The sequence below is a fragment of the Oncorhynchus keta genome, chromosome 28, assembly GCF_023373465.1.
Source record: "Oncorhynchus keta strain PuntledgeMale-10-30-2019 chromosome 28, Oket_V2, whole genome shotgun sequence".
NCBI classification, from domain to species: domain Eukaryota; kingdom Metazoa; phylum Chordata; class Actinopteri; order Salmoniformes; family Salmonidae; genus Oncorhynchus; species Oncorhynchus keta.
In genome coordinates, this window is record NC_068448.1 from 9,386,401 (window position 1) to 9,409,975 (window position 23,575).

General features: G+C 44.0%; 2 protein-coding genes and 3 long non-coding RNA genes across 10 annotated transcripts; 1 reads left to right on the forward strand and 4 right to left on the reverse strand.

Moving 5' to 3' along the window:
- Nucleotides 1–113: 113 nt before the first annotated feature.
- On the reverse strand, nt 114–1,650 carry LOC127913169 (uncharacterized). The gene is made up of 2 exons (XR_008084955.1): nt 916–1,650; nt 114–872 (listed from the first exon to the last, which is right to left on the reverse strand). It is a non-coding gene; the product is annotated as an uncharacterized LOC127913169 (long non-coding RNA).
- Nucleotides 1,651–1,668: 18 nt separating this feature from the next.
- Nucleotides 1,669–2,144, forward strand: LOC127913170 (uncharacterized). Its single transcript, XR_008084956.1, has 3 exons — nt 1,669–1,805; nt 1,891–1,948; nt 1,999–2,144. It is a non-coding gene; the product is annotated as an uncharacterized LOC127913170 (long non-coding RNA).
- Nucleotides 2,145–2,801: 657 nt separating this feature from the next.
- On the reverse strand, nt 2,802–11,906 carry LOC118374214 (kinesin-like protein KIF3B). Of its 3 annotated transcripts, none has more exons than XM_052484744.1 (9): nt 11,749–11,906; nt 8,401–9,919; nt 6,946–7,047; nt 5,849–5,971; nt 5,535–5,653; nt 4,855–4,971; nt 4,573–4,678; nt 3,767–3,975; nt 2,802–3,514 (listed from the first exon to the last, which is right to left on the reverse strand). In XM_052484744.1, exons 2-9 carry the CDS (start codon nt 9,823–9,825, stop codon nt 3,409–3,411), a joined length of 2,307 nt encoding a protein of 768 aa, XP_052340704.1. In that variant the 5' UTR covers nt 9,826–9,919; nt 11,749–11,906; the 3' UTR covers nt 2,802–3,408. The 3 variants fall into 3 exon arrangements, with proteins under 3 accessions (XP_052340704.1, XP_052340705.1, XP_052340706.1); XM_052484745.1 differs by lacking the exon at nt 11,749–11,906 and adding an exon at nt 11,497–11,657; XM_052484746.1 differs by lacking the exons at nt 2,802–3,514; nt 3,767–3,975 and adding an exon at nt 4,073–4,176.
- LOC127913171 (uncharacterized) lies at nt 6,100–6,937 on the reverse strand. Of its 4 annotated transcripts, none has more exons than XR_008084958.1 (3): nt 6,792–6,937; nt 6,618–6,669; nt 6,100–6,364 (listed from the first exon to the last, which is right to left on the reverse strand). It is a non-coding gene; the product is annotated as an uncharacterized LOC127913171 (long non-coding RNA). The 4 variants fall into 4 exon arrangements; XR_008084961.1 differs by having other exon boundaries at nt 6,100–6,313; nt 6,568–6,695; XR_008084959.1 differs by lacking the exon at nt 6,618–6,669 and adding an exon at nt 6,670–6,746 and having other exon boundaries at nt 6,100–6,338.
- Nucleotides 11,907–13,959: 2,053 nt separating the features above from the next.
- pofut1 (protein O-fucosyltransferase 1) lies at nt 13,960–23,575 on the reverse strand. The gene is made up of 7 exons (XM_035760586.2): nt 23,393–23,575; nt 23,063–23,184; nt 22,723–22,905; nt 22,188–22,300; nt 21,757–21,949; nt 21,353–21,595; nt 13,960–15,063 (listed from the first exon to the last, which is right to left on the reverse strand). Exons 1-7 carry the CDS (start codon nt 23,529–23,531, stop codon nt 14,869–14,871), a joined length of 1,188 nt encoding a protein of 395 aa, XP_035616479.1. The 5' UTR covers nt 23,532–23,575; the 3' UTR covers nt 13,960–14,868.

Consider the following 23,575-nt stretch of genomic DNA (forward strand, 5'->3'; position numbering starts at 1 on the left):
GTAAGGATGTTTTGGAATTTGAGCTGTACTATTGAATGCTGTTAATAAAATCCTTTATGCAAAGTTGAGAATGTATAGCACTTTAGTGATTTAAACACCAGATTCACATGGAACAATTTGTAATTAAGTCTTTAATAAAAGAAATGTACAAGGAAAAAGAGGACTTCTGCATTCCCAGTCAGCACCAGCACACTTCGCTAAAACAATATCAGAGATTCATCTCGGTCAAACGTCTTCTACACAGATACATGAGTCTGGGTGTGGTGCGGTAAAATTTAGGGATTATCAAGCAAATTGAACATTCACATTTACCAAATTCTATGGCTTGGTGACAATTTTCTAAAATCATGCAATATGTAGTGTAATTGTTAGCTTTCATAAGTAATTTAATCAGGGGCTAACCATATGTATAAAGACTCATGGCAAATGTACACAGTGTACAAAACCATTAGGAACACCTGCTCTTTCCATGAGACTGACCAGCTGAACGCTATGATAAATCCACTTCAGTGTAGATGAAGGGGAGGAGACAGGTTAAAGAAGGATTTTTAAACCTTGAGACATGGATGGTGTGTGAATGGGAAAGACAAGAGCCTTTGAACAGGGTATAAGGTAGTAGGTGCCAGGCACACCGCTTTGTATCAAGAACTGCAACGCTGCTGGGTTTCACACAACAGTTTCCCGTGTGTATCAAGAATGGTCCACCGCCCAAAGGACATCCAGCCAACTGGACAACTGTGGGAAGCATTGGAGTCAACATGGGCCAGCATCCCTGTGGAACGCTGTCAACATGGGCCAGCATCCCCGTGGAACGCTTTCAACACCTTGTAGAGTCAACACGGGCCAGCATCCCTGTGGAATGCTTTCAACACCTTGTCAACACGGGCCAGCATCCCTGTGGAATGCTTTCAACACCTTGTAGAGTCAACACGGGCCAGCATCCCTGTGGAATGCTTTCAACACCTTGTAGAGTCAACACGGGCCAGCATCCCTGTGGAATGCTTTCAACACCTTGTAGAGTTCATGCCCCGACGAAGTGAGGGATGGCTGCAACCCAATAAGTGTTCCTAATATTGGATATACTCTGTGTACACATGTCCCAACATATGCTTTCACACACACACACACACAATCTGAGTGAACATCACATTAAGAGCGCATATAAAACATTGCAGTTGAGCCAACCTTAATTTATATTTAAGTTAACCTAAAGATTTGAACTAGAGCCATTTATTAAGTGTCAGATTAAAACAAAAAGTATAAACCAATGAAACAAAATGTGTACATAAAGTTGAAATTATACAAATCCAAAAATAAAAACTTTAATCTACACTTGTCTATAAAAATGAAAAGTGGTAATAAGTTAACTTCACAAAATATTGAGACCTATTTACTTGTATCATTTCTACAACTGTGAAAAGGTGCCGCAGGATTATCTATGGACATGTTGCTCTCTATATATCTTTGTATATACTATGTCACGGGGTAGTAGAACCCAGTAGTAGCAGCAGCAAGCGGCAGCACAGCCCTCACAGTGACAGGAGGTGCAGCACAGCCCTCACAGTGACAGGAGGTGCAGCACAGCCCTCACAGTGACAGGAGGTGCAGCACAGCCCTCACAGTGACAGGAGGTGCAGCACAGCCCTCACAGTGACAGGAGGTGCAGCACAGCCCTCACAGTGACAGGAGGTGCAGCACAGCCCTCACAGTGACAGGAGGTGCAGCACAGCCCTCACAGTGACAGGAGGTGCAGCACAGCCCTCACAGTGACAGGAGGTGCAGCACAGCCCTCACAGTGACAGGAGGTGCAGCACAGCCTCACAGTGACAGGAGGTGCCCCCTCACAGTGACAGGAGGTGCAGCACAGCCCAGCCCTCACAGTGACAGGAGGTGCAGCACAGCCCTCACAGTGACAGGAGGTGCAGCACAGCCCTCACAGTGACAGGAGGTGCAGCACAGCCCTCACAGTGACAGTGACAGCCCTCACAGTGACAGGAGGTGCAGCACAGCCCTCACAGTGACAGGAGGTGCAGCACAGCCCTCACAGTGACAGGAGGTGCAGCACAGCCCTCACAGTGACAGGAGGTGCAGCACAGCCCTCACAGTGACAGGAGGTGCAGCACAGCCCTCACAGTGACAGGAGGTGCAGCACAGCCCTCACAGTGACAGGAGGTGGGGACAGTAGTCACGCCGTGCAGGTTTCAACCGTGTGAAATAAGACTGCATATTTATCCAAAACACGGAAAGATACCTTCATTGTCCACACCAGGTCTATTTCATTTTGATGTAGTAGGTAGAAGAGCTGCTTTTTTTGTACAGTATTTCAGCCTGCTCTTGTTAACCTATAAAATGTCTTACGGACAAGTATGTTTTACATTAGTTATTAGTCCCAACATTCAACTCCATTCAACCCCTCCAATCTCTCTCAAGTACAAGAAATGGGTTGATTCCAAGGAACACAGCCAGACGGGAGGTTGATAAAGATGAGGCTGGGGAAACGATACAACCCCTCCATCCTCTCCTTTAGCCTGTCCCTGTAGGAGAATATAAAGGCACCTTGGAACCCTGATAGATTTGGTTTGTGTTGACCTCTAGTTCCCCACTATCCTCTCGTCATCCTCCCCCGTCGTCATCCTCCCCCCCGCCCCCCCCGTCGTCATCCTCATCCCCGCGTCGCGTCGTCCTCCCGTCGTCCTCATCCTCCCCCGTCGTCATCCTCATCCTCCCCCCGTCGTCGCGTCGTCCTCATCCTCCCCCCGTCGTCATCCTCATCCCCCCGTCGTCGTCGTTCCCGTCCCCCCCTGTAGTCATCCTCTCCTTGTCGTCGCGTCATCCATCATGTGCGCCAGAAAGAACAGCATCTATTGATTCCAGCAGCAACCGGTCCCCACCGCGCGACAGAAACGTGTTGTAGTGTGCTTCACCCTCCGGCCTGTACACTTGCACCATGCAGTACAGACAGTACCGACACTTATCTAGGGCAACAGACAAAGCTCAGACAGACCTCCTGGATAACAGCATTCCATTGTAAACCTAAAGTAGGAAGCACAACCACTTCTGAACAGACATGCAGCACAGAAACACAGCATGTCAATGACATGTAACAGCTGTCATGTGCCCCATCATGTCAACCCCCCATGTCCACATCCCATCATACTGCAGACCTGGGAGGGGCCCAGGAGGAAACGTACAGCTCAGAAAAGTATTGGTCCAGAAACCATTTGGGATGGTAAGATTGTAACAAATCTCTTTAAAACGCAAACATAAACAGCTACTTTCTCAGGTAAAATAAAATGAGCTTGAATCTGAGTGTCCTTCACTTTCTCTGCAAATCAGTCTGCAAGACTCAGCAGAAAAACTAAACAAAAAGCAGTCTTCGGGGTCCCAAAACAGAAAGGTGTGGGGTGATCACTTGGGCACCAGCCCACGGGATTGTGGGTATAAAGGATGTCCTGGGCTGGAGGGGCTGTATGGAGAGGTGGGGGTGACAGTCTTCTTACCCGTTTTAGGTCGGCTGGAGGAGATAGGAAGATCAATATTTTGTTGGGGGGGGTTGATGTGGAAACATTAGTTTTTAAATCATGATTATTGCTTTATACCCCTGTGGTATTGAGTGTAGCATTTCACTACAGACATTAACATCTGCTAACCATGTGCATGTGACTAATACAATTTGATCTGTGACACAAAACAGGCAGAAACACTCCCTACTGAAAAAACTGACAAAACCCAGTGCTGATTTGTACAGAACAGGACAGACTCTTACCCAGACTTTGGTTTCCTTCCGGCCCCGGTGCTGGTGGTCTGGGTGGGTCCGAGACTGCTGTGGAACCCGGAGGCGTCCACCTGAATCTCATCTTCTTCACGCAGAGCATCCTCCAACGCAGCTGCTACCATGGGAGCTATGACCGGCTCCTCGTACTCCTTAGTGGTCCGCGCAGGAAGGTCCATCTCCAGCATCAGGATATTCTCAGCCTGGGGAAGAGACAGAGAGAAAGGAGAGGTCAGGAAGGTCCATCTCCAGCATCAGGATATTCTCAGCCTGGGGAAGAGACAGAAAGAAAGGGGAGGTCAGGCAGGTCCATCTCCAGCATCAGGATATTCTCAGCCTGGGGAAGAGACAGAGAGAAAGGGGAGGTCAGGCAGGTCCATCTCCAGCATCAGGATATTCTCAGCCTGGGGAAGAGACAGAAAGAAAGGGGAGGTCAGGCAGGTCCATCTCCAGCATCAGGATATTCTCAGCCTGGGGAAGAGACAGAGAGAAAGGGAGGTCAAAGGGTCCATCTCCAGCAGGATATTCAGCCTGGGGAAGAGACAGAGTCCATCTCCAGCATCAGGATATTCTCAGCCTGGGGAAGAGACAGAGAGAAAGGAGAGGGTCAGGCAGGTCCATCTCCAGATATTCTCAGAGAAAGGTCCATCTCCAGAGGTCAGGCAGGTCCATCTCCAGCATCAGGATATTCTCAGCCTGGGGAAGAGACAGAGAGAAAGGGGAGGTCAGGAGACTGCTACTGCCCAGAGGACAAGGACTAAGTCACCTTCACCGAGGAGAGAGAGGACAGAACATCATACCTTGTATCTGACGTCAGCCTTCATCACCATGGAGGTGCGGGCGTGCTGACTCAGGGGTCTTCTGTAGCCCACCGCTGACACTGGCCTGGTCATCATCCGCTGGTCACTGTGATAGGAGACAGAGAGAGACAGTTATTAAGAAGACAATCTGTGTGTGTTCCTACACACACACACAAGGGATTTACCAACCACTTCTTCCAAACCCTGCGTTTGTATTCAGGATGGTTTTCAGCATGTTTGTATGTCTAAATGTCTCTACTGGATAATTAAATGCGAATATACTCCTCTATGCGTGTGATGGGACGCATCTTCCAGTGGTCGTCCTCCTCGTCGAACAACGCCCTGTTCACAATCTTATTCTTCTCCTCCATGGGGATGAAGTTCTCAATGATGAGATGCCTGGCAGACAGAACAACAAGGTCAGTTCTGCTGTGCAGCTGACAGGGGACCTCTTAACAGCTTGAGGGTACTATCATTGATAATAGGAGGTAGTCTAGGCAGTCATGGGGGATGAGGGAACTACAGTACAGTCTGCTAATCTGGACCAATCAATAACTAGATCTGACAGCTAAGTTAGAGGAACAATGCACTTAGTATGACTGATGTGTGGGTGTCTCACCGAGCTATCTGAAGACGAACGCACTAAGTAAGTCTCTGGATAAGATCGTCTGCTAAATTACTCAGAAGTAAAAACGGGGCGCATGCGCTCCTCGTCACAACGGGGCGCATGCGCTCCTCGTCACAACGGGGCGCATGCGCTCCTCGTCACAACGGGGCGCATGCGCTCCTCGTCACAACGGGGCGCATGCGCTCCTCGTCACAACGGGGCGCATGCGCTCCTCGTCACAACGGGGCGCATGCGCTGCTCATCAGAGGGCAACAACCAAAATACACTATATTGATTGTTTGTTTTCTTTTTCCTGCGTGTGAGAAATGCGAGGTGCGGCCGGGCGGCTCCATACTTGAGTTTGAGCTCTCTGGTCAACTCGTTCTGGGTCTGCTCCAGCTCCTGTCTCTCCTTACTGTGCAGCTCCTGGACGTCATGGATCTCTGTTTTCACTGCCTGCAGCTTCGCAAACAGCTGAGGAGAGAAAAACAGGGTAGTGAGGCAAAGAGAAGAGACAAAAACACCTTGATTCAGTGCAGCAAACACATTTACAAGGAAAAAGTTATGCACAATTTCCTTTGAACTTTTTGTAAGCTAAACTGACAACGTAAAGGACTGCTTTCTAAGGAATCATATACAGTCGTTTGTTATGGTTTTCTAATGTCCTACCTTTTTCAGCTTCTTGGTCTTGATGTCTACTTCCTGTTGTAGAGAGCTGTATGTCTCCTTCAATTCCAGGGTCTCCTCGTCACGATTCTCCACCTGCTGTTTCATCTCTCTCTCTCTGCGTTTCTGCACACAAACACAGAGCGTCACGGTAACAAGGGCAAGGCTGTGTAAATCACACAAATTAGTCAAATGTTTGTGTCGGCGAATCAATATTATTAGATAGAGAAATAAACACTCAATAGAATGTCTAAACACAAACGTTACCTGCCCAGTCTAACACAAACGTTACCTGCCCAGTCTAACACAAACGTTACCTGCCCAGTCTAAACACAAACGTTACCTGCCCAGTCTAACACAAACGTTACCTGCCCAGTCTAACACAAACGTTACCTGCCCAGTCTAACACAAACGTTACCTGCCCAGTCTAACACAAACGTTACCTGCCCAGTCTAACACAAACGTTACCTGCCCAGTCTAACACAAACGTTACCTGCCCAGTCTAAACACAAACGTTACCTGCCCAGTCTAACACAAACGTTACCTGCCCAGTCTAAACACAAATGTTACCTGCCCAGTCTAAACACGTTACCTGCCCAGTCTAACACAAACGTTACCTGCCCAGTCTAACAAACAAACACAAACGTTACCTGCCCAGTCTAAACACAAACGTTACCTGCCCAGTCTAAACACGTTACCTGCCCAGTCTAAACCAACGTTACCTGCCCAGTCTAACACAAACGTTACCTGCCCAGTCTAACACAAACGTTACCTGCCCAGTCTAAACACAAACGTTACCTGCCCAGTCTAAACACAAACGTTACCTGCCCAGTCTAAACACAAACGTTACCTGCCCAGTCTAAACACAAACGTTACCTGCCCAGTCTAACACAAACGTTACCTGCCCAGTCTAACACAAACGTTACCTGTCTAACACAAACGTTACCTGCCCAGTCTAACACAAACGTTACCTGCCCAGTCTAAACACAAACGTTACCTGCCCAGTCTAAACACAAACGTTACCTGCCCAGTCTAAACACAAACGTTACCTGCCCAGTCTAACACAAACGTTACCTGCCCAGTCTAAACACAAACGTTACCTGCTCAGCGATTTCCTGTCTCTTCTGTTCCAGGATCCTTTGTTGTTCGTTGGTGTGGTCCACTATGTTCTTCCCGCCCATCAGAAGCTTACTCTCCATCGCCTGGGAGACGACACAATCGTGAGGCGCGAGGGGGAAACACAATCGTGAGGCGCGAGGGGGAAACACAATCGTGAGGCGCGAGGGGGAAACACAATCGTGAGGCGTGAGGGGAAACACAATCATGAGGCGTGAGGGGGAAACACAATCATGAGGCGCGAGGGGGAAACAATCGTGAGGCGTGAGGGGAAACAATCATGAGGCGCGAGGGGGAAACACAATCATGAGGCGCGAGGAGGAAACACAATCGTGAGGCGTGAGGGGAAACACAATCATGAGGCGTGAGGGGAAACACAATCATGAGGCGTGAGGGGGAAACACAATCATGAGGCGCGAGGGGAAAACAATCATGAGGCGTCATGAGGCGTGAGGGGGAAACACAATCATGAGGCGTGAGGGGAAACAATCATGAGGCGTGAGGGGGCGTGAGGGGAAACAATCATGAGGCGCGAGGGGTGAGAAACAATCATGAGGCAATCATGCGTGAGGGGAAACAAATCATGAGGCGCGAGGGGGAAACAATCATGAGGCGTGAGGGGGAACAATCATGAGGAGCGAGGGGGAAACAATCATGAGGTGCGAGGGGAAACAATCATGAGGCGTGAGGGGGAAACAATCATGAGGCGTGAGGGGAAACAATCATGAGGCGTGAGGGGAAACAATCATGAGGCGAGGCGCGGGGAAACAATCATGAGGCAATCATGAGGCGTGAGGGGGAAACAATCATGAGGCGCAATCATGAGGCGTGAGGGGGAAACAATCATGAGGCGTGAGGGGGAAACAATCATGAGGCGTGAGGGGGAAACAATCATCATGAGGCAATCATGAGCGTGAGGGGAAACAATCATGGGGGAAAACAATCATGAGGCGCGCAATCATGAGGCGGGGGAAACAATCATGAGGCGCGAGGGGGAAACAATCATGAGGCGCGAGGGGAAAACAATCATGAGGCGCGGGGAAACACAATCATGAGGCGCGAAAACAATCATGAGGCAATCATGAGGCGCGAGGGGAAACAATCATGAGGCGCGAGGGGAAACATCATGAGGCGGGGGAAACAATCATGAGGCGTGAGGGGAAAACAATCATGAGGCGCGAGGGGAAAACAATCATGAGGCGCGAGGGGGAAACACAATCATGAGGCGCGAGGGAGGCGCGAAACAGGTCATGAGGCGTGAGGAGGAAACACAATCGTGATGAAACACAAAAATGGTTTGGGTAAAGGGGAAACACAATCGACCATCAAAAGGGGAAAACAATCATGGAGGGGAAACAATCATGACAACAGGTAGAATGAAACACAAAAATGGTTTGGGTAAAAGACCATGAAAAAGGACGACAACGTAGTCTCCTCACCTTGACTTTGGCAGTCAGCATCTCGCCTGCCTCCTGCTCCTTTTTGAGGGCGTCCATCTTCCTCTCCTTCTCCTTTAGCAGCCTCTGTTTCTCCTCCGCCACCAGGCTGTGATCCTCCATGATGGCCTTTCTCTCCCTCTCCAACTTCTCCTGCTGTACACGCCAATAATCTGCACCCACTTTATCAGCTGGTTCTACACCATCATCCTCCTCCTCCTCCGTCGTCTCTCCATCCTCAGTGTCCTCTTCGAGTTCATCCCCAGCTTCTCCAACCCCCTTCTTCCTCCTCCTCTTCTTCTTCTTCTTCCCTGAGCGTTTCTCTAACTGTTCTTTGAGTCGAGCAATCTCTTCCTGGAACTCCCTGAGCAGAGCATCTTTAGGGTCCTCGTTGACGCGGGGCTTGTTCTTAATGTTCTTGGCCCGGTTTGAGTAGCGTAATGTGGTCAGTGTCTCCTCCACGTTGTAAGATGCTGGTCCGATGTTAGCCACCATGACTGTGCGGGCATTGCCCCCCAGGGAGTCCTGTAGCAGGCGGGTGAGCTTGGAGTCGCGGTAGGGGATGTGGGTGCTCCTGCCATCCACCAGGGCAGAGATGACATTCCCCAAGGCTGACAGCGACAGGTTGATCTTGGTGGCTTCCTTCAGGCGCTCTCCTTGGGCTCCTGTCTTGGTCTGCCTCTCACTGCCAGCCAGGTCCACCAGGTTCAGTTTGCCCACTCGAATGTGGTTCTCTCCGTCGACGCCCAGCTCGCTACACTCGACGGTAATAAGAAATATGGCATGTGATCGGGAGCTGTGCTCGTTCATATTGGTGGAGCCCACAGAGCGGTTCTGGTTCCCCACGTTCATCACGTGCTCTATTTCTCGTACACTCTTAGTGACGAAGGAGGAGAGGTCTTTGACATATACACCTGTGTCTGGCCTCTCTTTCAGCTCCAGCCGGCCGGACTGGTCCTTGGACAGCAGGTCCCTGATCTCCTCCTGGTAGATCTCCAGGTACGAGGCCCTCACCAGGTACTGCTGGTTCTGGGAGCGGGAGATGTGTGTGAAGACGTGCTCAAAGGAATTGGGGATTACACCCCTTCTCTCTGGGTCATTGCGCACCCCCTCCATAGTGTAGGTCTTTCCTGTACCCGTCTGGCCATACGCAAATATGGTCCCATTGAAACCAAGCAAAACGGAGTCTACCAGGGGCCTGAAGGTTTCATCATAGAGATCCACCTGTTTGGAGTTCCAGTCGTACACAGAGTCAAATGTAAAGACCTTGGGGTGTTCGTGGGCTGCAGCCCCCCGGGGGTTTCGCACAGCCACCTGGCCCAGCTTCACATCCACCTGCACCACCCTCTCAAAGTTAGCTGCTCGCTCCTTCTCATTCATGGGTCGACAGCGAACCACCACCTTGACCGACTCTCTGGTCTTAGACATCGTGAGGATTCTCAGACAAACTGGCCTTGTGTCTATGTCCTTCAAGTACTGTACAAGTCTGAGTTCACAATATCAGACCCGCCAGCATCAGAACCTGTAAAAAGATAAAGAAATTATCATATGCTGATGTTCAAATAGCTATTCCCAACACGTTTAGTTACTGTTTTCTTATGAAGACCTTAGTTTGTGCACTGTGCCTCAAACTAGCTTACTGACTACAGTGGTGTTAGATACTGTAGCAGCTAGCTAGCAAGCTAACATTAACAAGACCAGCTACCTAGGTTAACGACAGAGTACAAGATCAAAGATACTGCTGGTAACTAGCTAAGCCGTCATCTGAGACAGAATTAAAGTTACCTAGCTACATGACCAAAAGTATGTGGACACCTGCTCATCAAACATCTCCTTCCAAAATCATGGGCATACACATGGAGTTGGATCCCCCTTTGCTGCTATAACATCCTCCACTCTCCTGGGAAGGCTTTCCAATAGATGTTGGAACATTGCTGCTATAACATCCTCCACTCTTCTGGGAAGGCTTTCCAATAGATGTTGGAACATTGCTGCAGGGGACTTGCTTCCATTCAGCCACAAGAGCATTAGTGCAGAATCAGCTAGAATGTCATTGTATGCTGTAAAGTTAAGATTTCCCTTCACTGGAACTAAGGGGCCTGAACCATGAAAAACAGCCCCAGACCATTATTCCTCCTCCACCAACTTTACAGTTGGCACTATGCATTGGGGCAGGTAGCGTTCTCCTGGCATCCGCCAAAACACCCAGATTCGTCCGTCAGAATGCCAGATGGTGAAGCGTGATTCATCACTCCAGAGAACACGTATCCACTGCTCCAGAGTCCAATGGCAGTGAGCTTTACACCACTCCAGCCGACACTTGGCATCGCGTATGGTGATCTTAGGCTTGTGTATGGCTGCTCAGCCATGCAAACCCATTTCATTAAACTCCCCACAAACAGTTATTGCGCCGACATTGCTTCCAGAGGCAGTTTGGAACTCGGTAGTGAGTGTTGCTATGCTCTCAGTACTCCCGTTCTGTGAGCTTGTGTGGCCTACCACTTAGCGGCTTAGGCGTTGTCTCTCCTAGACGTTTCCACTTCACAATAACAGCACTTACAGTTGACCAGGGCAGCTCTAGCAGACCAATCATTGATTTACTGACTTGTTGGAAAGGTGGCATCCTATAACAGCAACACGTTGAATGTCACTGAGCTCTTCAGTAAGGCCATTCTACTGCCAATGTTTGTCTATGGAGATTGCATGGCCGTGTACTCTATTTGAACACACATATCAGCGATGGGTGTGGCTGAAATAGACGAATACAGTCATTTGAAGGGGTGTCCACATACTTTCATATATATAGCGAGGCTAGGCCATTTCGCCAGCAAAACGTTGTAAATGTATGGGCTACGAACTTAGCTAAAAATGTCACATTCTTTGGCAAGCTATCTAGGTATTTATCAGTCAGTACTGCCTAGCGATAGCTACGAAACAGACCTAATGCCATTTCCAGTGCTACTCTAGCGAGTTGGCTAACGTTAGTTGATTGATGCAAATGAAAAATCAATGGTTACAGGTTTTCGGTTTGCTAATTGTGACAATTAGCAATATTTACGAGAACACAGCAAGCAAACTGGATAAATATGTTCACGTCACCCAACACGATGTTAGATTTAGTTATCCGGCTGGTTTACAAAGACCCGGGACAGCAACCCATCAGACGGCCTAGCAACGGCAAAAAAAAAACAGCCATCCTCAGAGGACAAGTTCGGTGTATTTTGGATGATGGAGGCGTCTCCTTGTCCAGTTTACAAGAACAAGCACACAATTCTGGCGAAACTCATTTTTTCCCGGATATTATTAAAACGGCAACATCCGTGACAAAAGTAAACGTTGTCAGCTAGTTACCATTTAATCCAGTACTTCCATCCAGTCAGCCATTACCGCAGCCGTCAACCGCATCCCAGAAAACTATCCCGGATGGAACGGAGAGATGCGTTCAACGTCACAGCCAATCTTCTTCTTCTTAGGTATAATGGCATTCACAACAATTATACGTGCATTCTGCCACCTTCTGTGCGGGTGGATAATAAAGATCCCTAAAATGAAATAATGCGGTGTAAATAATAAGAAATATATACAGTACCAGTCAAAAGTTTGGACACACCTACTCATTCAAGTTTTTTTTTTTTTTAACTATTTTCTACATTGTAGAATAATAGTGAAGACATCAACACTATGAAATAACACATATGGAATCATGTAGTAACCAAAAAAAAGTGTTATACAAATCAAAATATATTTGAGATTCTTCAAAGTAGCCACCCGTTGCCTTGATGACAGCTTTGCGCACTCTTGGCATTCTCTCAACCAGCTTCACCTGGAATGCTTTTCCAAGTCTCAAAGAAGTTCCCACATATGTTGAACACTTGTTGGTTGCTTTTCCTTCACTATGCGGCCCAACTCTTCCCAACCATCTCAACTGGGTTGAGGTCAAGTGATTGTGGAGGCCAGGTCATCTGGTGCAGAACTCCATCACTCTCCTTATTGGTCAAAAAGCCCTTACACAGCCTGGAGGTGTGTCAAATCAGATCCAATTTTATTGGTCACATACAAATGGTTAACAGATGTTAATGTGAGTGTAGTGAAATGCTTGTGCTTATAGTTCAGACAGTGTAATACTTTTTTTTTTTTAAATACTGCATAGTTTCCTAAGGACTCGAAGTGAGGCAACCATCTCTGTCAGCGCCATCTTGCTGGGTCATTGACCTGTTGAAAAACAAATGATAGTCCCACTAAGCACAAACCAGATGGGGTGGCATATTGCTACCGAATGCTGTGGTAGTCATGCTGGTTAAGTGTGCCTTGAATTCTAAATAAATCAGTGTCACCAGCAAAGCACCCCCACACCTCCTCCTCCATGCTTCACGGTGGGAACCACACATGTGGAGATCATCTGTTCACCTACTCTGCTTCTCACAAAGACACGGCGGTTGGACCCAAAAATCTCAAATTTGGACTCATCAGACCAAAGGACAGATTTCCACCAGTCTAATGTCCATTGCTCGTGTTTCTTCGCCCAAGTAAGTCTCTTCTTATTGGTGTCCTTTAGTAGTGGTTTCTTTACAGCAATTCAACAATTAAGGCCTGATTCACGCAGTCTCCTCTGAACAGTTGATGTTGAGATGTGTCTGTTACTTAAACTCTGTAAAGCATTTATTTGGGCTGTAATTTCAGAGGCTGGTAACTCTAATGAACTTATCCTCTGCAGCAGAGGTAACTCTGGGTCTTCCTTTCCTGTGGCAGTCCTCATGAGAGCCAGTTTCATCACAGCGCTTGATGGTTTTTGCAACTGCACTTGAAACTTTAAAAGTTCTTAATATTTTATGGATTGACTGACCCTGTCTTAAAGTAATTATGGACTGTCATTTCTCTTTGCTTATTTGAGCTGTTTTTGCCACAATATGGAATTGGTATTTTACCAAATATGGCTATCTTCTGTATACTACCCCTACCTTGTTACAACACAACTGATTGGCTCAAACGCATTAAGAACAAAATAAACTCCCCAAATTAACTTTTATCAAAGCACACCTGTTCATTGAAACGCATTTCAGGCGTCTACCTTGTGAAGCTGGTTGAGAGAATGCCAAAAGTGTGCAAAGCTGTCAAAGGGTGGCTACTTTAAAGAATATTAAATAAAATCTATTCGATTTGTATAACACTTTTTTGGTTACTACATGATTCCATGTGTTATTTCATAGTTTTGATGTCTTCACTATTATTCTACAATCTAGAAAATTGTAAAAATAAAGAAAAACCCTTGAATGAGTAGGTGTGTCCAAACCTTTGACTTGTGCTGTAAGTATTCAGACCATTTACTCAGTACTTTGTTGAAGCACCGTTGACAGTGATTACAGCCTCAAGTCTTCTTGGGTATGAAGCAACTACTCCTGGAATGTTCAGCCTAAGATATTGACATCATAGCCAATCAGTGTCTTTGTCCTGCTACTGTATGGAGTAGCCTAGCAACATGTTCCTAGGTAACAGCTGAAGACCAATCATAATAAATAGGGAGCAAATGTCTCTTACAAAATTGGATCAATATAACTTTGAAAATGTTATTCAAAGAAATGTATTGAAAAATGTAACATGTCAAAAGCGAGAATATGCATTAACTGGTTTCATTCAAGGCTACAGACATGTAATTCACCAGTGAAGCCTGAATCTTCTCCATTTATCTAACCGAGGAAGCTCAGTCATCACATTTTAGGGTTAATTTGCATAAATGTCATGTTCCCAGTCATTTTCATCACAGAGCAATAATACAACTAGCTAGCAGGTACAACTCTTCAAAAATATCAGAAACCGATTACAAAAGCTGATACAGTAATCATTTACATACGTACATTAGAAAAATGTAGGAGGAGGACTGTCAACCTCCCCTTTATAACTAGTATCTGCAGGATGAGTTACTACACTCCTGAGAGGGATATTTCCCACCCTCATCCACCAGGTCACCTTTACATAGGAGGGAGGGAGAGCAACACGTAAGAGCTGGAGCACAGGATCAGACAGGGACACTGGAAGTCTTACCCACCCAGGGTTCAACAGGGTGATCTGAGCTCCTGCTAACTTGGCTGCTATGCAAATTGAGACATATGTAGCTGTGGCTATAGAAAGTATTGTGTACATTGAACACCCTCTTGATGCTCTGAAGAGTTATGTAATAGTGTAACTGATTGTTTAATAGCAGTGGTGTACTAGAGGCTAAACCCAAGGAAACGCAGTTTACGCAACTTTTTTATTTTTTACCTACCTTTTGCAGGTAACATGCATTGAAAGTGTTACTTTATTCACAGCGAACGGCGATCTGAGTCCCCCCCTAAAAAAGTATTACTACACCACTGTGTAATATGAGGATGGAGTAGATCACATTCCCACAATGCACTGTCCAAGTCCTCACCCAAGATTGAAAAGCCATTTGTCATCTTTCTTCAGAATGGACGACCCAGAAACGGAAAATCTTCACAGCTCCTGTTTCTTGTACATTTTTCCAGCGTGGTCCATTCCGAAGAAAGACGTCGGACGGGAATGGACATCCCGGTCTCGTTTGACAAAAGCAGAGAACGAGGACACACAATTCCCAACGAAGTGGTCAGCTTGGCTTAGGATGTACAGGTCCAACTGGGCAGAGTCCGGCTTGAGGCTCACCACCTTCACCTGGGCATGGACAGACAAACAGACGACACACTGAACATGCAGTATACAAACACACGATACACTGAACATGCAGTGGACAAACAGACGATACACTGAACATGCAGTAGACAAACAGACGATACACTGAACATGCAGTGGACAAACAGACGATACACTGAACATGCAGTAGACAAACAAAGCATGTTTACCAACAGTGTAACACGTGCGAAAAACAGATGTCCTGTGTGCATCCGGAAAGTACTCAGAGACGCCTTGACTTTTTCCAGTTACGTTACAGCCTTATTCTAAAATTGATTACATAGTTATCTACACACAATACCCCATATTGACAAAGCAAAAACAGTTGTTTTTTTGCACATAAAAAATAAATAAAAAATACTGAAATATTACATTTACATACATGTTAATTGAAATGCATTCCAGGTGACTACCTCGTGAAGCTAGTTGAGAGAATGCCAAGAGTGTGCAGAGCTGTCATCAGGGCAAAGGGTGGCTACTTTGAAGAACCTCAAATATATTTTGATTTGTATAACACTTTTGGTTACTACATGATTCCATATGTGTTATTTCATAGTTTTGATGTCTTCACTATTATTCTACAATGTATGAAATTGTAAAATTATGGAAAAACCCTTGAATGAGTAGGTGTGTCCAAACCTTTGACTTGTGCTGTAACTATTCAGACCATTTACTCAGTACTTTGTTGAAGCACCTTTGGCAGTGATTACAGCCTTGAGTCTTCTTGGGTATGATGCTACAAGCTTGGCACACCATTCTGTATTGGCACACCATTCTGTATTGGCACACCATTCTGTATTGGCACACCATTCTGTATTGGCACACCATTCTGTATTGGCACACCATTCTGTATTGGCACACCATTCTGTATTGGCACACCGAACATATTTTATTTAATCCATTTTAGAATAAGGCTGTAACATAACAAAATGTGGAAAAGGGTCAAGCGGTCTGAATATTTTCCGAATGCATGTATGTATGCATGTCTTCATGTATGTATGCATGTCTTCATGTATGTATGTATGCATGTCTTCATGTATGTATGTATGCATGTCTTCATGTATGTATGTATGCATGTCTTCATGTATGTATGTATGCATGTCTTCATGTATGTATGTATGCATGTCTTCATGTATGTATGTATGCATGTCTTCATGTATGTATGTATGCATGTCTTCATGTATGTATGTATGCATGTCTTCATGTATGTATGTATGCATGTCTTCATGTATGTATGTATGTATGTATGTCTTCATGTATGTATGCATGTCTTCATGTATGTATGTATGCATGTCTTCATGTATGTATGTATGTCTTCATGTATGTATGTATGCATGTCTTCATGTATGTATGCATGTCTTCATGTATGTATGTATGCATGTCTTCATGTATGTATGTATGTCTTCATGTATGTATGCATGTATGCATGTCTTCATGTATGTATGTATGCATGTCTTCATGTATGTATGTATGCATGTCTTCATGTATGTATGTATGCATGTCTTCATGTATGTATGTATGCATGTCTTCATGTATGTATGTATGCATGTCTTCATGTATGTATGTATGCATGTCTTCATGTATGTATGTATGCATGTCTTCATGTATGTATGTATGTCTTCATGTATGTATGTATGCATGTCTTCATGTATGTATGTATGCATGTCTTCATGTATGTATGTATGTCTTCATGTATGTATGTATGCATGTCTTCATGTATGTATGCATGTCTTCATGTATGTATGCATGTCTTCATGTATGTATGTATGCATGTCTTCATGTATGTATGTATGTATGCATGTCTTCATGTATGTATGCATGTCTTCATGTATGTATGTATGCATGTCTTCATGTATGTATGTATGTCTTCATGTATGTATGTATGTATGCATGTCTTCATGTATGTATGCATGTCTTCATGTATGTATGTATGCATGTCTTCATGTATGTATGTATGTCTTCATGTATGTATGCATGTCTTCATGTATGTATGCATGTATGCATGTCTTCATGTATGTATGCATGTCTTCATGTATGTATGCATGTATGTATGTATGCATGTATGTATGCATGTCTTCATGTATGTATGCATGTCTTCATGTATGTATGCATGTCTTCATGTATGTATGTATGCATGTATGTATGTATGCATGCATGTATGTATGTATGCATGTATGTGTGTATGTATGCAAGCATGTATGAATGTATGTATGCATGTATGTGCGCATGTGTGCGTGTATGTATGTATGCATGTATGTATGTATGCATGTATGTATGTATGCATGCATGTATGTGCGCATGTGTGCGTGTATGTATGTATGCATGTATGTATGTACGCATGCATGTATGTATGTATGCATGTATGTGCGCATGTATGTGTGTATGTATGCATGTATGTATGCATGCATGCATGCATGTATGTATGCATGTCTTCATGTATGTATGCATGTCTTCATGTATGTATGTATGTATGTATGTATGTATGTATGTGTGTATGTATGCAAGCATGTATGAATGTATGTATGCATGTGTGCGTGTATGTATGTATGCATGTATGCATGTATGTATGTATGTATGCATGTATGTATGTATGCATGCATGTATGTGCGCATGTGTGCGTGTATGTATGTATGCATGTATGTATGTACGCATGCATGTATGTATGTATGCATGTATGTATGTATGCATGTATGTATGTATGCATGTATGTATGTATGTATGCATGTATGTGCGCATGTATGCGTGTATGTATGCATGTATGTATGCATGTACGTATGTATGTATGTATGCATGTATGTATGTATGTATGTATGTGCGCATGTATGTATGTGCGCATGTATGTATGTATGTATGTATGTATGTATGTATGTATGTATGCATGTATGTGCGCATGTATGCATGTATGTATGTATGCATGTATGTGTGTATGTATGCATGTATGTATGTATGTATGTATGTGTGCATGTATGCATGCATGTATGCATGCATGTATGTATGTATGTATGTATGTATGTATGTATGTATGCATGCATGTATGCATGCATGTATGTATGTATGTATGTATGTATGTATGTATGTATGTATGTGTGTATGTATGTATGCATGTATGTGCACATGTATGCGTGTATGTATGCATGTATGTATGCATGTATGTATGTATGTATGCATGTATGTATGTATGTGCGCGTGTATGTATGTATGTATGTATGCATGCATGTATGCATGCATGTATGTATGCATGCATGTATGTATGCATGTATGTATGCATGTATGTATGCATGTATGTATGCATGTATGTGCGCGTGTATGTATGTATGTATGTATGCGTGCATGTATGCGTGCATGTATGCGTGCATGAATGTATGTATGTGTGCATGAATGTATGTATGTATGTATGTATGTATGTATGCATGTATGCGTGCATGAATGTATGTATGTATGTATGTATGCATGTATGTATGCATGCATGTATGCATGTATGTATGCATGCATGTATGCGTGCATGTATGCGTGCATGAATGTATGTATGTATGTATGTATGTATGTATGTATGTATGCGTGCATGAATGTATGTATGTATGTATGCATGTCTTCATGTATGTATGTATGCATGTCTTCATGTATGTATGCATGTCTTCATGTATGTATGCATGTATGCATGTCTTCATGTATGTATGTATGTCTTCATGTATGTATGCATGTATGCATGTCTTCCCATGTATGTATGCATGTCTTCATGTATGTATGCATGTCTTCATGTATGTATGTATGCATGTATGTATGTATGCATGTATGTATGCATGTCTTCATGTATGTATGCATGTCTTCATGTATGTATGTATGCATGTATGTATGCATGCATGTATGTATGTATGCATGTATGTGTGTATGTATGCAAGCATGTATGAATGTATGTATGCATGTATGTGCGCGTATGTATGTATGCATGTATGTATGTATGCATGTATGTATGCATGCATGTATGTATGCATGTATGTATGTGCGCATGTGTGCGTGTATGTATGTATGCATGTATGTATGTACGCATGCATGTATGTATGTATGCATGTATGTGTGTATGTATGCATGTCTTCATGTATGTATGCATGTCTTCATGTATGTATGTATGCATGTATGTATGTATGCATGCATGTATGTATGCATGTATGTGTGTATGTATGCAAGCATGTATGAATGTATGTATGCATGTGTGCGTGTATGTATGTATGCATGTATGCATGTATGTATGTATGCATGCATGTATGTATGTGCGCATGTGTGCGTGTATGTATGTATGCATGTATGTGTGTATGTATGCAAGCATGTATGAATGTATGTATGCATGTGTGCGTGTATGTATGTATGCATGTATGCATGTATGTATGCATGTATGTATGTATGTGCGCATGTGTGCGTGTATGTATGTATGCATGTATGTATGTACGCATGCATGTATGTATGCATGTATGTATGTATGTATGTGCGCATGTATGTGTGTATGTATGCATGTATGTATGCATGTATGTATGCATGCATGTATGTATGCATGCATGCATGCATGTATGTATGTATGTATGTATGCATGTATGTATGCGTGTATGTATGCATGTATGTATGCATGTATGTATGTATGTATGTATGTGCGCATGTATGTATGTGCGCACGTATGTATGTATGTATGCGCGCATGTATGTGCGCATGTATGCGTGTATGTATGCATGTATGTATGCATGTATGTATGTATGTATGCATGTATGCGTGTATGCATGTATGTATGTATGTATGTATGTATGTATGTATGTATGTATGTATGTATGTACATTTACATTTAAGTCATTTAGCAGACGCTCTTATCCAGAGCGACTTACAAATTGGTGCAAACACCTATGACAACCAGTGGAACAGCCACTTGCATCTAAATCTTGTTGGGGGGGTGAGAAGGATTACTTACCCTTACTTACCCTATCCTAGGTTTTCCTTGAAGAGGTGGGGTTTCAGCTGTCTCCGGAAGGTGGTGATTGATGTATGCATGCATGTATGTATGTATGTATGTATGTATGTATGTATGTATGTATGTATGTGTGTATGTATGTATGCATGTATGTGCGCATGTATGCGTGTATGTATGCATGTATGTATGCATGTATGTATGTATGTATGTATGTATGCATGCATGTATGTATGCATGCATGTATGTATGCATGTATGTATGTATGCATGTATGTATGCGTGTATGTATGTATGTATGTATGTATGTATGTATGCATGCATGTATGCATGCATGCATGCATGTATGTATGCATGTATGTATGCATGTATGTATGCATGTATGTATGCATGTATGTGCGCATGTATGTATGTATGTATGCGTGCATGTATGCGTGCATGTATGCGTGCATGAATGTATGTATGTATGTATGTATGTATGTATGTGTGTATGTATGTATGTATGCGTGCATGAATGTATGTATGTGTGCATGAATGTATGTATGTATGTATGTATGTATGTATGTATGTATGTATGCATGTATGTATGCATGCATGTATGCGTGCATGTATGCGTGCATGTATGCGTGCATGAATGTATGTATGTATGTATGTATGTATGTATGCATGTATGTATGCATGCATGTATGCGTGCATGTATGCGTATGTATGTATGTATGTATGCGTGCATGAATGTATGTATGTATGTATGTATGTATGTATGCGTGCATGAATGTATGTATGTATGTATGCATGTATGTATGCATGTATGTATGCATGTATGTATGTGCGCATGTATGTGTGTATGTATGTATGCATGTATGTGCGCGTGTATGTATGCATGTATGTATGTATGTATGTATGCATGTATGTATGCATGTATGTATGCATGTATGTATGCATGTATGTATGTATGTATGTGCGCATGTATGTGTGTATGTATGTATGCATGTATGTGCGCATGTATGCGTGTATGTATGCATGTATGTATGTATGCATGTATGTATGCATGTATGTATGTATGTATGCATGTATGTATGTATGCATGTATGTATGCATGTATGCATGTATGTGCGCGTGTATGTATGTATGTATGTATGTATGAATGTATGTATGCATGCATGTATGTATGTATGTATGTATGTATGTATGCGTGTATGTATGCGTGCATGTATGCGTGCATGTATGCGTGTATGTATGTATGTATGTATGTATGTATGTATGTATGTATGTATGTATGTATAGAAAACTGACAAATAAAATCAATAAATCAAACAAAGCTCACCTTATCCTTGAAGAGTTTTTGGATCTCAGCGAGGTGGGACTCTGAGTCCGTGGCGATGTAAACAGAACGGGCAGAGGTTTTCTTGACCCAGAGCTTGAGGGCCCGGCGGATCTCAGCCAGGTCAGGGAGGCACATGGTCATGGTGAGGGGCAGAGCGGTGTGACGGTTATAACCCACACACTGAGGAGAGGCCATGAAGTGAGGCCCAGTATCCCCACTCTGGAGCAGCTTACAGGCATTAACCTAAAAGGACAATTAAATCAGGGAATAGAACAGGTAAACAGAATGGGTCTGGGCAGCCAAAAAAAAGTATTGAAAATGTCAATAAATAATCATTTTTTATTCTGTCGACTATGTGTGTATGTGTCTCTATCCATGTGTGTATGTGTGTGTTCCCTGCTCACCCAATCAGAGCCGATCCTTAGATGTATGGCCACGTATGGCCTGGGCAGCAGAGCAGCAATGTGTTCCTGTCCCTCCTGCACCATCCTCTCCGTCCAAACTACATACCGCTGTAGACCCACATATTCCTCTATGACAGGGAACTGGGCCGGGGCACCAGGCAGGGCCAGGACAGGGTGCTCTGACGGAGGAAACCTGCACAGGGGAAACCACAGAGCCAAGGAATTTGGGACTGCAGATGAAAATTAGCTGGCTGGCTAAAACTTGCACTTCTACAGTGATGTTCATTAATGGGCACCGTCCCTGTAAAACTACATTCAATGTAATAGATTGGTTATGGTAATACGAGGTGTAATTATTCTGTTATATCACCAGTAAGTTGAGCAAAAAAAACATGCTTATGTTTCACTCACAGTAAAACACAAAGACTTACTTGTTGAGCCAATGAGGTTGGTGGTAGGAACTGAAGGACAGACCGTCAAACAGGACAGACCTGTCAAACTCCACTCCTACGTGGTCCCAAAACGGACCAAAAGGATTCCCGTCCTGATAATGACAGCATGTGATGGTTCATAACACCCCATGAGCAAGGCTTGACATGACATTTATACCAGATCTTATGATTTTTCACCACTAAGGTGGTAAACATGAGAAATAGATGATATGGAAGAGATTTTAATGTAAAATACAGTTATAGTAATATTCCAGCAGGGGGCAGTGTTCTGCTCTGCCATGGCATTCTTTTCATTAACATTAACAACACTAAATCAATTCATTTCTTATAAGTAATTTAACTATATAAAAGACAATAGAGCCAAAGCTATGGCCTCTGTTCCAGGACCTGGCTTTTATATAATCTTTCTTGACCAGTTTCAACGTTTTTTTTTCTTCTTTCACTAACCAGGCTCAATACCTGAGCAACTGGCTCAGTTATCTCCGACTCTCTGAACCTCAATCACAACACTCACCTTCATGGGGCAGGACTTCTTGTCCACGCTCCTCTGGGCAGCTGACTCAAAGCAGTAGGCTGCCCTCTGTCCCTTAGGCCAGTGTGTTGGGGCAAGCTGCTCCATGAAATCCTCCAGGCTTACCACACGGTGGTAGTGGGTCAGGGCTTCCAGCTGGAAGAACTCACTGTAGGGGACATGTACCTGTTGAGGGGGAGACACAGCTGTGAGTGTGAGATGTGATCATCTCTGCATCACAATTCTCTGTCCTTTCTCCCAAAGTGTGCTCTTGTTCACTTCGTGGATTAAAAAAAAAGGGACTGGTGAGATCAACACCAGGAAACATGATTCATACACTTACATTTGAGTATGGTGGCGCGTGGTGCCGGTACACTATGAAGGGGGGAACTGCCAGTGTGCGATTCAGGATTTTTGCGAATGCCAAAGAACCCAGAAAGTGGTCGGCTTGGTTTCCAAATCGACCTGAGTAACGAAAATTGGTCCCATTAGCAACGAACTTTAAACACTACATTTATTTGTGGAAAATACAAATCTAGATAGATAAATACATAACACCTGCGTTAATAAATTAACTGCAAGGAAAACGAAGCCGGGCTAGTTACACATCAGACATCAAGGACACCAGAGTATCTAACGTTAAAATGCTTCCGATTAAAGTTGATCAAATTACCCATGCAAGGACAATATAAAATGTAGCCATTGTCGTCCCACGTTAACTTTGTAGCACACGTTAGACTAATTTGTAGCAATATTGCTATAAGCGAATAATAAACCACAAAAAGTTGCAAATGATTGAGTTTCGCCGCCATTGTGTTTCATGCTACATCCCAGAATGCATTGGATGTTGAAAAAC

Bases quoted from the DNA above. Each gene is read 5' to 3' on its own strand.
- LOC118374214 (XM_052484744.1), bottom strand. From the start codon at position 9,825: ATGTCTAAGACCAGAGAGTCGGTCAAGGTGGTGGTTCGCTGTCGACCC. The intron at 5,654-5,848 runs GTAGGACATTAG...TTCTCTCCTCAG, and splicing joins AGACCAAGAAGCTGAAAAAG to CTGTTTGCGAAGCTGCAGGC. The intron at 4,972-5,534 runs GTATGGAGCCGC...TCTGTCTGCCAG, and splicing joins ACCAGAGAGCTCAAACTCAA to GCATCTCATCATTGAGAACT.
- pofut1 (XM_035760586.2), bottom strand. From the start codon at position 23,531: ATGGCGGCGAAACTCAATCATTTGCAACTTTTTGTGGTTTATTATTCG. The intron at 23,185-23,392 runs GTAATTTGATCA...TTCGTTACTCAG, and splicing joins TTTATATTGTCCTTGCATGG to GTCGATTTGGAAACCAAGCC. The intron at 22,906-23,062 runs GTAAGTGTATGA...CCCCCTCAACAG, and splicing joins ACGCGCCACCATACTCAAAT to GTACATGTCCCCTACAGTGA.